Source organism: Coturnix japonica, unplaced genomic scaffold (assembly GCF_001577835.2).
Source record: "Coturnix japonica isolate 7356 unplaced genomic scaffold, Coturnix japonica 2.1 chrUnrandom587, whole genome shotgun sequence".
NCBI classification, from domain to species: Eukaryota; Metazoa; Chordata; class Aves; order Galliformes; family Phasianidae; genus Coturnix; species Coturnix japonica.
Genome location: NW_015439960.1, coordinates 67,426 through 81,482, shown reverse-complemented (window position 1 = coordinate 81,482; position 14,057 = coordinate 67,426). Strand labels below are relative to the sequence as shown.

At 39.3% G+C, this 14,057-nt stretch overlaps 1 protein-coding gene across 1 annotated transcript in view; it reads left to right on the top strand.

Annotated features, from left to right (window-relative positions):
* Window positions 1–2,876: 2,876 nt before the first annotated feature.
* LOC107307407 (maltase-glucoamylase, intestinal-like) overlaps window positions 2,877–14,057 on the top strand; it is a 78,514-nt gene continuing 67,333 nt past the window's right edge. The window contains exons 1-8 of the mRNA XM_032441806.1: window positions 2,877–2,915; window positions 4,420–4,445; window positions 6,578–6,732; window positions 7,352–7,436; window positions 8,853–8,909; window positions 10,513–10,637; window positions 10,861–10,949; window positions 13,113–13,162. Coding sequence (XP_032297697.1) covers window positions 2,885–2,915; window positions 4,420–4,445; window positions 6,578–6,732; window positions 7,352–7,436; window positions 8,853–8,909; window positions 10,513–10,637; window positions 10,861–10,949; window positions 13,113–13,162 — 618 coding nt within the window. The 5' untranslated portion in view covers window positions 2,877–2,884. The remainder of the gene's footprint in view (window positions 2,916–4,419; window positions 4,446–6,577; window positions 6,733–7,351; window positions 7,437–8,852; window positions 8,910–10,512; window positions 10,638–10,860; window positions 10,950–13,112; window positions 13,163–14,057) is intronic.

Sequence of the window (14,057 nt, the reverse complement as noted above, 5' to 3'; positions counted from 1 at the left end):
ATGAAAATTGGGCTTTGAAAATTGGGCTTAAAAACAGTGAAATTTGGGCTTTGAAAATGATGAAAATTGGGCTTAGAAATAATGGAGAAATTTGGTCTTAAAAGCGGTGAAATTTGGGCTTAGAAGCGATGAAAATTGGGCTTAGAAGTGATGAAATTTGGGCTTAGAAGTGATGAAAATTGGGCTTAGAAGCGATGAAATTTGTGCTTAGACGTGATGAAAATTGGGCTTAGAAATGATGAAAATTGGGCTTTGAAAATTGGGCTTAAAAACAATGAAATTTGGGTTTAGAAGTGATGAAAATTGGGCTTAGAAATAATGGAGTAATTTGGGCTTAAAAGTGGTGAAATTTGGTCTTAAAAGTGGTGAAATTTGGGCTTTGAAGTGATGAAAATTGGGCTGTGAAATTTGGGCTTAAAAACAGTGAAATTTGGGCTTTGAAGTGATGAAAATTGGGCTTAGAAATGATGAAAATTGGGCTTTGAAAACTGGGCTTAAAAACAGTGAAATTTGGGCTTTGAAGTGATGAAAATTGGGCTGTGAAATTTGGGCTTAAAAACAGTGAAATTTGGGCTTAGAAGTGATGAAAATTGGGCTTTGAAAATTGGGCTTTAAAGCGATGAAAACTGGGCTTAGAAATAAGGGAGAAATTTGGGTTTAAAAGTGATGAAATTTGGGCTTAGAAGTGATGAAAATTGGTCTTAGAAGTGATGAAAATTGGGCTTTGAAATTTGGGCTTAGAAGCGATGAATTTTGGGCTTAGAAATAATGGAGAAATTTGGGCTTAAAAGTGGTGAAATTTGGGCTTTGAAAATGATGAAAATTGGGCTTAGAAATGATGAAAATTGGGCTTTGAAAATTGGGCTAAAAACAGTGAAATTTGGGCTTTGAAGCGATGAAAACTGGGCTTAGAAATAAGGGAGAAATTTGGTCTTAAAAGTGGTGAAATTTGGGCTTAGATGTGATGAAAATTGGGCTTAGACATGATGAAAATAGGGCTTTGAAAATTGGGCTTAGAAGCGATGAATTTTGGGTTTAGAAATAATGGAGAAATTTGGGCTTAAAAGTGATGAAAATTGGGCTTAGAAATGATGAAAATTGGGCTTAAAAACAGTGAAATTTGGGCTTAGAAGCGATGAAAATTGGGCTTAGAAATGATGAAATTTGGGTGTTGGGTGTTGAAAATGGGACATCGAAAGTGGGATAGTTGAAATTTGGGTGTTGAAAATGGGATTTTGAAGCTCATTTTTGGGGGATTTAATTAATGTTTGATTAATTTGCCTGTTTTTCTCTGATTTCACCCCATTTTAGGTGGGCGCAGATATTTGCGGGTTCTTTAGGATGTTGAAAATGGGAATTTTTAGCTTTGAAAATGGGATTTTGAAGCTTTGAAAATGGGAATTTTGGGGCTTTGAAAGTGGGATTTTGAAGCTCAGTTTTGGGGGATTTAATTAATGTTTGATTAAGTTTGCCTTTTTTCTCTATTTCACCCCATTCTTGGGTTCCATGCGATAGGTGGGCGCCGACATTTGCGGGTATTTTTAAGTAGTTAAAATGGGCATTTTGACGCTCTTGAAAATGGGATTTGGAGCTTGAAATGCCTAATTACTTGAAGCTCTTTTGGGGGATTTAATTTATGTTTGATTAATTGCCCGGTTTTTCCTCTGATTTTCACACATTAGGGTGGGCGCAGAAGATATTTGCGTCGTTCTTTGGGATTTTGAAAAATGGGAATTTTTAGCTTGAAAATGGGAATTTGAAGCTTTGGAAGAAATGGGGATATTGGGCTTGAAAGTGGGATTTTGAAGCTCAGTTTGGGGGATTTAATAATGTTTTATATAATTTGCCTTTCTCTTTTTTCACCCCACCCGCAATCTTTGGTTCCCATTCAAGCTGGGCACGCGATATGTGGGTTTTTTAAGTCGTTAAAATGGGATTTTGAAAGCTGAAAATGGGATTTTTTGAGCTGAAAAAAGTGCTATTTTGAAGCTCAGTTTTTTTGGGGGCATTTAAATTAGTATTTGATTAATTTGCCTGTTTTTCTCTTGATTCACACCATTTAGGTGAGTGCAGATTTATTTGCCGGGTTGTTTAGGCAACGTTGAACAAGTGAATTCTTCGCTTTGAAAATGGGAATTTTGAAGCTTTGAAAATGGGATTTTGGGGCTTTGAAAATGGGATTTTGAAGCTCATTTTTGGGGGATTTAATTAATGTTTGATTAATTTGCCTTTGCTCTGCAATTTCACGCCCATATTAGGTGGTGTGCTTGATATTAACTGCGGGTTCTTTGGGGACGTAAAATGGGAAATTTTGAAGCTTTTGAAAATGGATTTTGAAGCTTTGAAAAATGGGATTTGGGGCTTCTTGAAAATCGGGGATTTTGAAGCTCAGTTTTGGGGGATTTAATTAATGTTTGATTAATTTGCCTTTTTTTCTCTTATTTCACCCCAATCTTTGGTTCCCATTCAAGCTGGGCAATCGATATTTGTGGGTTTTTTAAGTCGTTAAATGATTTTGAAAAGCTTTGAAAATGGGGATTGGGGGCTTGAAAAATGGATTTTGAAGCTCATTTTGGGGATTTAATCTAATGTTTGATTAATTTGCCGTTTTTGCTCTGATTTCCACCCCAACTTTCGGTTCCCTTTTGAAGGTGGCGCGCAGATATTTGCGGGTTCCTTAAGATTGTTGAAAAGGAATTTTAGCTGTTTGAAAAACGGGAATTTGAGCTTTTGAAGTGCTATTTTGGAAGGCTCATTTTTTGGGGATGTACATTATGTTTGATTAATTTGCCCGTGTTTTCCTCTCTGATTCCCCATTTAGGTGGTCTCGATATTTTGCCGGGTTCTTTGAGAACACGACGAGGAGCCTGTGTGAGGGCGCTGGATGCAGGTTGGGGCATTTTACCCCTTTTCCAGGAACCACAACCATCCGAGCCTGCGCTTCGTACAGTGGAACCAAAGACCACCCAGAAATGTGGCGCACAAAGGCGAAGTGCGGTAAAAAAGTCGGTCAGATGGTAAATAGTGGTTTTAAAATTGGTGAAAACTGCTTGAAATGGGGTAAAAAGTGATGAATTGCGGTTAAAAGTGATAGAGGAGTTTGGAACCACAACACGAGCTCTGCGCCGCTTAAGGGATAAACCAAAACCACCCAAAATTGGGCAAAAATGGTGCGGAATGGGTTAAAAAGTGCGATGGAATTGGGTAAAAAGTGAGTCTGGAATTGCGGTAAAAACGTGGCTTGAATGGGTAAAAAAAGTGGATGGAATTGGGTAAAAGTGATGTGAGTTTGGAACCACAACCCTGAAGCTCTGCGCTGTAAAGTGCACCAAAACCACCCAAAAAGTACATGGTGTAAAAATTGGCAGAATATTGGTAAAAAGTGTTTGGAATTGGTAAAGTGGGCTTGAAATGGGTTAAAAAAGTGAGATGGAATGGGTAAGAAGTGAGTGGAGTTTTGAACCACAACACTGAGCTCTGCGCTGTAAGTGGCACCAAATCCACCCAAAATTGGGGTAAAAATGGCGGAAATTGGAAAACAAGTGGTCAGAATTGGGTAAAAGTGGTTTAAATTGGGTTGAAGAAACTGGCTTGAAATGGGTGAAAACCTGCGTTGGAATTTGGTAAAGTTGATTGAGTCTTGGAACACACACCGAGCCTCTGCGCCGAAGTGGCACCAAAAACTCACCCAAAATTGGGCAAAAAATGGGCAGAATTGGGGTAAAGAGTGATGGAATTGGGTTAATTAATGTGGCATTGGAAATGGGGTAAAAAGTGATGGAATTGCGTAAAAGTTGGATGTGGAGTGTTTGAACACACAACCACGAGCTCTGCGCCGTAAGTGGAACCAAAACCACCGCAACAATTCGGGCGGGCAAAAATGGGCGGAATCTGGGTAAAAAGTTGCTGAAAATGGGTAAAAAGTGGTTTAAATGGGGTGAAAACTGTTGAATTGGGTGTAAACTGCTTGGAATTGGGTAAAAGTGAATGGTGAGTTGAAACGCCACAACACCGAGCTCTGCGCCGTAAGTGGTACCAAATCCACCCAAAATTGGGTAAAAATCGGTTGGAATTGGGTAAAACTGGTTGGAATTGGGTAAAAGTGGTCAGAGTGGGATAAAAGTGGATAGAATTGGGTAAAAAGTGGATGGAATTAGGCAAAAAGTGGATGGAATTGGGTAAAAGTGATGAGAGTTTGGAACCACAACACCGAGCTCTGTACTGTAAGTAGCACCAAATCCACCCAATATTGGGTAAAAATGGGTGGAATTGGGTAAAAAGTGGATAGAATTGGGTAAAAAGTGGATAGAATTGGGTAAAAAGTGGTCAGAATTGGGTAAAACGTGGCTTGAAATGGGGTAAAAAGTGGATGGAATTGGGTAAAAAGTGGATGGAATTGGGTAAAAGTGATGAGAGTTTGGAACCACAACACCGAGCTCTGCGCCGTAAGTGGAACCAAAACCACCCAAAATTGGGCAAAAATGGGCGGAATTGGGTAAAAAGTGGTTGGAATTGGGTAAAAAGTGGTTGGAATTGGGTAAAACGTGGCTTGAAATGGGGTAAAAAGTGGATGGAATTGGGTAAAAGTGATGTGAGTTTGGAACCACAACACTGAGCTCTGCGCTGTAAGTGGCACCAAATCCACCCAAAATTGGGTAAAAATGGGCGGAATTGGGTAAAAATGGGCAGAATTGGGTAAAATGTGGCTTGAAATGGGTAAAAAGTGGATAGAATTGGGTAAAAAGTGGATGGAATTAGGCAAAAAGTGGATGGAATTGGGTAAAAGTGATGTGAGTTTGGAACCACAACACTGAGCTCTGTGCCGTAAGTGGCACCAAATCCACCCAAAATTGGGTAAAAATGGGCGGAATTGGGTAAAACAGGTCGGAATTGAGTAAAAGTGGTTTAAATTGGGTGAAAACTGGCTTGAATTGGGTAAAAATTGGTTGGAATTGGGTAAAAAATGGCTTGAAATGGGTAAAAAGTGGTTGGAATTGGGTAAAAGTGATCTGAACGGTAAACACATATACCCCCATATGTATACATATATATGTATGTATGTATATATATACATATATACCCCCATATATATACATATACCCCATATATAGACACATATACCCCCATAAATACCCACATACACCCCATATATATACATATATAACCCCATATATATACATATACATCCCCATATATATACACATATACCCCCATATATATACATATATACCCCCACATATATACATATATACCCCCATATATATACACATATACCCCCATATATATATATACACATATACCCCCATATATATACATATATACCCCCATATATATATATTTACATATACCCTCATATATATACAGATATAGCCCTATATATATGTATATATATATATATATATACACACATATATACCCCATATATATACATATATATACATATACCCCCATATATATACATATATACACATATACCCCCATATATATAGATATATATACCCCATATATATGTATATATACACACTTATACCCCTATATATATATATATATATATGCACATATACCCCTACATATATATACACACATATATACCCCCATATACCCCCATAAATACCCACATACACCCCATATATATACATATATACCCCCATATTTATACATATATACCCCCATATATATATATATCTACACTTATACTCCTATATATATATATATGCACATATACCCCCATATATATATATATACACATATACCCCCATATATATAGATATATATACAAATATACCCCCATATATATACACATATACCCCCATATATATACATATATATACATATACCCCCATATATATACATATATATACACATACCCCCATATATATATTCACCTATACCCCTTATATATATACACATATATACCCATATATATACATATATATACACATATACCCCATATACCCCCATAAATAACCCCATACACCCCATATATAGACATATATGTACATATACATACATATATACCCCCATATATATACATATATACCCCCATATATATATATCCACACTTATACCCCTATATATATATATACGCACATATACCCATATATATATATACACACACATATATCCCCATATATATACATATATACCCCCATATATATATACATATACCCCATATATATACATATATATACATATACCCCATATATATATATATATATATATATATATACATATACCCCCATATATATACATATATATACACATATACCCCCATATATATACATATTTATACATATACCCCCATATATCAACATATATACACATATACCCCCATATATATACATATATATACACATACCCCCATATATATATTCACCTATACCCCTTATATATATATACACATATATACCCCATATATATACATATATATACACATATACCCCCATATACCCCCATAAATACCCCCATACACCCCATATATATACATATATATACACATATATATACATATATATCATATATATACATTAAACCTCCAAAAAACCCTAAAATCCCCCAATTTTCCCTCATTTTCCAGCCCCAAGATCCGGCTTATTTCGGTGCTGACTCCATCTTGGTCAAGTCCTCCATCCATTATCTATACATCCGCTATACGTTGCTGCCTTATCTCTATACGCTCTTCTATAGGGCCCACACTCAAGGGGATACAGTGGCCAGGCCCCTAATGCATGAGTATGTATTAGACACCCCAAAAAACACCAAAATCCCCCATTTTTTAATGGGGTTTTCTATTGAAATCCCCCATTTTTGGGGGGTATTTCTGTCCCCCCTCCCTTTTGGGGGAAATATGGGGGAAGTATGGGGTTGGAAATGGGAAGAATGGGGAGATATGGGGAGAAATAAGAGAAGAATGGGGGAAATAGAGAAAGAATGGGGAAATATGGGGGGAAAAGGGGAAATAATGGGGGAAATAGAGAAAGAATGAGGAAATATGGGGGAAAAGGGGGAAGAATGGGAAAATATTGGTGAAAAAAGGGAAATATGGGGAAAATAGAGAAAGAATGGGGAAATATGGGGGGAAAAAGGGAAAGAATGGGGGAAATAGGGAAAGAATGGGGAAGTAGGGGGGAAAATAAGGGAAGAATGGGGAAATATGGGGAGAAATAAGGGAAGAATGGGGAAATATGGGGGGAAATAAGGGAAGAAAAGGGGAAATCGGGGGAAAATAGGGGGGGAAATGGGGAAAAAAGAGGGGAAATAGGACAAAAGAAGGGTCCCTCTGATTGGATCCGTCTCATTAAGGCCGGTGCTGGTTGTAATTAGCGTTAATTAACCCCTTTAATTGGTTCAGGTTTTACTCGGATGAAGCCTCGTGGGATGTGGACCAGCAGTTCCTATGGGGCCCCGCGTTGCTCATCACCCCAGTGATGGACCCGGTAGGAATCGGGATCGTTTGGGATCATTTTGGATCATTTAGGATAATTTAGGATAATTTGTGATGATTTAGGACCTTTTGGGGTCATTATATACGGAGATCATATAGAGCGGATATATGACAACGCACTCTCCTCTGTCGCATCGACTTAGCGACCTTTTGCGGGTATCTCTGGCGATCAATTCTACGACCGCATCACTCTGTCGATCTTTAGGATCAATTTACCATAGAGATATATATATATTTGAATATACTCTGGCTTTAGGATCATTTGTGATTATTTAGGATCATTTAGGATCATTTGGGATTATTCAGGACCATATGGGGTCATTTGGGATCCTTTGGGATTATTTGGGATCATTCAGGATCATTTGGGATCACTCAAGATCTTATGGAATCTTATGGGATCATTTAGGATCCTTTGGGATAATTTAGGATAATTTGTGATGATTTAGGACCTTTTGGGGTCATTTGGGATCATTTAGGATCATTTGTGATTATTTAGGATCATTTGGGATTATTCAGGACCATATGGGGTCATTTAGGATCATTTAGGATCATATGGGGTCATTTAGGATCATTTAGGATCATATGGGGTCATGTAGGATCATTTGGGCTCATATGGGATCATTTAGGATCATTTGGGGTCCTTTGGGATCATATGGGAACATATGGGATCATTTGGGATCATTTGGGCTCATATGGGGTCATTTAGGATCATTTGGGCTCATATGGGGTCATTTAGGATCATTTGGGGTCCTTTGGGATCATATGGGATCATATGGGATCATTTGGGATCATATGGGATCATTTAGGATCATTCAGGCTCATATGGGATCATTTAGGATCATTTAGGATCATTTGGGCTCATATGGGATCATTTAGGATCATTTGGGATCATTTGGGCTCATATGGGGTCATTTAGGATCATATGGGCTCATATGGGGTCATTTAGGATCATTTGGGGTCCTTTGGGATCATTTGGGGTCCTTTGGGATCATTTGGGCTCATATGGGGTCATTTACGATCATATGGGATCATTCGGGCTCATATGGGGTCATTTAGGATCATTTAGGATCATTTGGGCTCATATGGGGTCATTTAGGATCATTCGGGCTCATATGGGATCATTTGGGATCATTTGGGATCATTTAGGATCATATAGGATCATATGGGATCATATGGGATCATATAGGATCATTTAGGATCATACGGGATCATTTAGGATCATTCAGAATCATTTGGGATCATTCGAGATACCTCCGAAACCATCCAAGATTTCATTTAAAATGCATAAAAATGGTTAAAAATCTTCAAAATACTTCGAAAACATGGATTTTCGGTGGCCTATTTTATAGGATTTTGGGTAATTTTGGGTTTCTAAGTGGATTTTTGTCTTGATTTCTTGCTTTTTTAGGGGGTGGAGGTGATCCAGGCGTACATCCCTGATGCTGTGTGGTACGACTACGAAACGGTGCGTAAATGGGGCGAAAATAGCCGATTTTGGTTAAAAATGGGGAGAAATAGGCATTTTTGAGCGTTTTTTGGGGGGTTTTAGGGTTATTTTGGGGGGAAGAATGGGGAAATAGGGGGGAAAGGGGAAAGAAAGGGGGAAATAGGGGAAATAAAGGGGGAAATAAAGGGGGAAATTAAGGGGGAAATGGGGAAAATTAAGGGGAAATGGGAAAAATAAAGGGGGAAATTAGGGAAATAAAGGGGAAATATGGGAAAATATGGGGAAATAAAGGGGAAATTGGGGAAATAAAGGAGGAATATGGGGAAATAAAGGGGGAAATTGGGGAAATAAAAGGGAAATTGGGAAAATAAAGGGGGAAATGGAGAAATAAAGGGGGAATTGGGGAAATAAAGGGGGAAATTGGTAAAAATAAAGGGGGAATTGGGGAAATAAAGGGGAAATATGGGGAAATAAAGAGAAAATGGGGGAAATAAATGGGGGAAATGGGAAAATAAATGGGGGAAATGGGGAAAATTAAGGGGGAAATGGGGAAATAAAGGGGAAATTGGGAAAATAAAGGGGGAAATAAAGGGGGAATATGGGGAAATAATGGGGGTAAATGGGGAGAAAAAGGGGGGAAATGGGGGAAATAAAGGGGAAATATGGGGAAATAAAGGGGAAAATGGGGAAAATAAAGGGGGAAATGGGGGAAATAAAGGGGAAATGGGGAAAATAAAGGGGAAATGGGGAAATAAAGGGGAAATGGGGAAAATTAAGGGGGAAATTAGGGAAATAAAGGGGAAATTGGGGAAATATGGGGAAATAAAGGGGAAATTGGGGAAATAAAGGGGAAATATGGGGAAATTGGGGAAATAAAGGGGGAAATGGGGGAAGAAAGGGGGAAATTGGGGAAATAAAGGGGAAATATGGGGAAATAAAGGGGGAAATGGAGAAATTAAGGGGGAAATTGGGGAAATAAAGGGGGAATATGGGGAAATAAAGGGAAAATGGGGGAAATTAAGGGGAAATTGGGGAAATTAAGGGGGAAATTGGTAAAAATAAGGGGGGAAATGGGGGAAGAAAAGGGGGAAATGAGGGAAGAAAGGGAGGAAATGGGGAAATAAAGGGGGAAATGGGGGAAATAAAGGGGGAAATTGGAGAAATAAAGGGGAAATATGGGGAAATAAAGGGGGAAATTGGGGAAATAAAGGAGGAAATGGGGAAATACGGGGAAATACGGGGAAATTAAGGGGGAAATGGGGGAAATTAAGGGGGAAATTGGGGAAATAAAGGGGGAATATGGGGAAATATGGGGAAATAAAGGGGAAATAAAGGGGAAATACGGGAAAATAAAGGGGAAATTGGGGAAATATGGGGAAATAAAGGGGGAAATTGGGGAAATAAAGGGGAAATTGGGGAAATAAAGGGGGGAAATGGGGAAATAAATGGGGGAAATGGGGAAATAAAGGAGGAAATGGGGAAAAATGGAGGAAAAGGAAAAGATATGGAGGAAACTATTGGAAAAATATAGGGAAAATTTGGGTTGATTTGGGGAAAAAAAGGAAGAATAAATTCAGGGTTCCGCTCTTTAACCAAATTCTCTGTTTTTCACCCCAAATAGGGAGCCAGGATCTCGTTCCGCAAGCAGACAGCGCAGCTTTATCTCCCCGCTGATAAAATGGGGCTCCATTTGAGGGGGGGCTTCGTGGTGCCCACCCAGCGCCCCAACACCACCACCGTCACCAGGTGATGACCCCAAAAACGGCGTTTTTTGCCCCAAAATTTGGGGGGAAATGGGGTTTTTTAATAGAGGGGGCTGTTGTCCTTATCTTTACTGTGTCCTTACCCCATACCCCATATCCCATATCCCATATGCCATATCCCATAACCCTTCCTATATCCTTTATCCTATATCCTTTAATCACCTCGTTAATTACGACCCCAAAATGGCTGTTTTTCACCCCAAAAGCCGCAGGAACGCCATGGGGTTGATTGTGGCCCTGGATGACGACGGGACGGCAATGGGGGAACTCTTTTGGGATGACGGCGAGTCCACGGGTGGGTGACGAAGGGGAGGGGGATTTGGGGTGAAAAATGAGGGTTTTGGGGCTGAAATGGGGCTGAAATGGGACACAGGGACCCCAATAGGATATGGAGACCCCAATGGGACCCCAATAGGACACAGGGACCCCGATAGGATATGGAGGACCTCAATGGGACCCCAATAGGATATGGAGGACCCCAATAGGATAAGGAGACCCCAATGGGACCCCAATGGGACACAGGGACCCCAATAGGACACAGGGACCCCAATGGGACATGGAGGACCCCAATGGGACTTGGAGACCCCAATGGGACCCCAATAGGACACAGGGACCCCAATAGGACATGGAGGACCCCAATAGGACATGGAGACCCCAATGGGACCCCAATAGNACCCCCACAATGGGACCATCCAATGGGAAACACAGGGCCCAATTAGGGACACAGACCCCAATGGGGACATGGAGGAACCCCAATGGGACTATGGAGACCCCAATGGGATCCCCAATTAGGACACAGGGACCCAATTAGGACATGCGAGGACCTCCCAATTCAGGACATGGAGCCCAATGGACCCCAATAGGACAACGGGACCCCAATAGACCTGGAGACCCAATGGACCGCCAATAGGACACAGGGACCCAATGGGACTTGGAGACCCCAATGGGAGACCCCAAATAGACAAGGAGGACCCCACTGGGACTTGGAAAGCGCCAAATAGGACAAAGGACCCCAATGGGACCCCAATAGGACACAGGGACCCCAATGGGACCCCAATAGGACACAGGGACCCCAATGGACCCCAATAGGATACAGGCGACGGCCCAATGGGACTTGGAGACCCAATGGACCCATGGGATATGGAGACGCCCAAATAGGACATGGATGACCCAATGGGACCCCAATGGGAACCGCAATGGGACTTGGAGACCCCATGGGAACCCCAATAGGACACAGGGACGCCCAATAGGACACATGGAGACCCATGGGCACCCAATAGGACATGGAGACCCCAATGGGACCCCAATAGGACATGGAGACCCCAATGGGACCCCAATGGGACCCCAATAGGATATGGAGGACCCCAAAATAGGACATTGGACCCCAATGGGGACCCAATGATGGACATGGAGACCCCAATGGGACCGCCAATAGGACAAGGGACCCCCAAAATAGGACATGGAGACCCCAATGGGACCACAAATAGGACGCCCAATCAGGCAATATTGGATGGGACCGCCAATCAGGACATGGAAGACCCCAATGGGGACCTTTCCAATAGGACAATGGAGACCCCACATGGGACTTGGAGACGCCCACTGGGACCCCCAATAGGACATGGGAGACCCCCAACTAGGACATGGAGAACTCCCAATGGGACCCCTAATAGGACACAGGCGACCCCCATGGGATCCCCAACTGGGACCCCCAATGGGACAATGGAGACCCCCAATGGGACCCCAATGGGACCCCAATGGACATGGAGATCCCCCAATGGGAACATGGAGCCCCCAAATGGGACCCCAATGGGATTGGAGACCTCCAATGGGAACCACCAATGGGATTATGGAGACCCCAATGGACCCCCCAATAGGACACAGGACCCCCAATAGGACATGGAGGACCCCAATAAGGACATGGAGCTCCCAATGGGACGCTCTACACAATAGGAACATGGAGACCCCAGATGGGACCCCAATGGACACAGGACCCCAATGGGACCCCAATAGGACCACAGGGACGCCCAATAGGATATGGAGGACCCCAATAGGATTATGGAGACCTTCCAATAGGACATGGAGACCCAACTCGGGACCCAATAGGACAAAGGGACTCCCAATAGGAATATGGAGGACCCCAATAGGCCATGGAGACCTCAAATGGGACCCCAATAGGACACAGGGACCCCAATAGGACATGGAGACCCCAATGGGACCCCAATAGGACACAGGGACCCCAATAGGACATGGAGACCCCAATGGGACCCCAATAGGATATGGAGACCCCAATCGGACCCGTATTTGGGGTAAATTAGAACAATTTTGGGTCGGTCCCACAAAAATTGCTGAATTTTAGAAGGGTTTTTTGGGTTATTTTGCCATAAAATCCCATTTTTGGTCCATTTTAGGGTTTTTTGGGTTATTTTGCCATAAAAATCCCATTTTTTGTCCATTTTAGGTACAATTGAGGGTGGGATTTACGTCCATTACAACTTCAGTGTTTCCAATGTGAGCTGACGTCGTTTGCGTTGTGATTAATATTAATTACGTTAATTATATTAATAAAATAGTAATTAATATAATTATAATAATTAATAATTAATGTATTAATATATTAAATAATAATATAATAATATGATAATATAATTATATAATAATATAAGTAAATTAATATTAATATTAACAATAAATGAGGATATTGATAAGTAAAAATTAAAAGTAATTAAATAAATTAATTAATAATTGATAGTAGTAAATAAAATATGAATAAATAGATTTATAAATAATATTAGCATTAATGAGATATTAATGAATTATATTAATGATATTAATGATAATTATAAAATATTAATTAAAATATTGATAAATAATAAAACGAATAAAATAGTAATAAATTAGTAATTATAAAATATTAATGAAAATATTAAATTTTATTAATTGTTATTTTAAATTATTGAATATAGATAATATTAGTATTAATTATTATTTATTATTATTATTATTAGTGTTAATTATTAGTATTAATGAAATATTAGTTAATAGTAATTATTAGTAATTAATAAATGATTAAAAATACATTTAGGGATTTGAGGTTTTAAATATCATATATTAATCTATAATATATATATGTATATATAATAATAGTATATTATATATAATATATAATATACCATATAATATATATATATAATATAATAATAATAATATAATAATATATATTTATAATATTATTTTAATTATTTAAAAGACTGAGATTTTATATTATAATATACAGATATATTAATACTCAATATATATAATATATTATTTATAAATATATAATATAATATAATATAATATAATATAATATAATATAATATAATATAATATAATATAATATAATATAATATAATATAATATAATA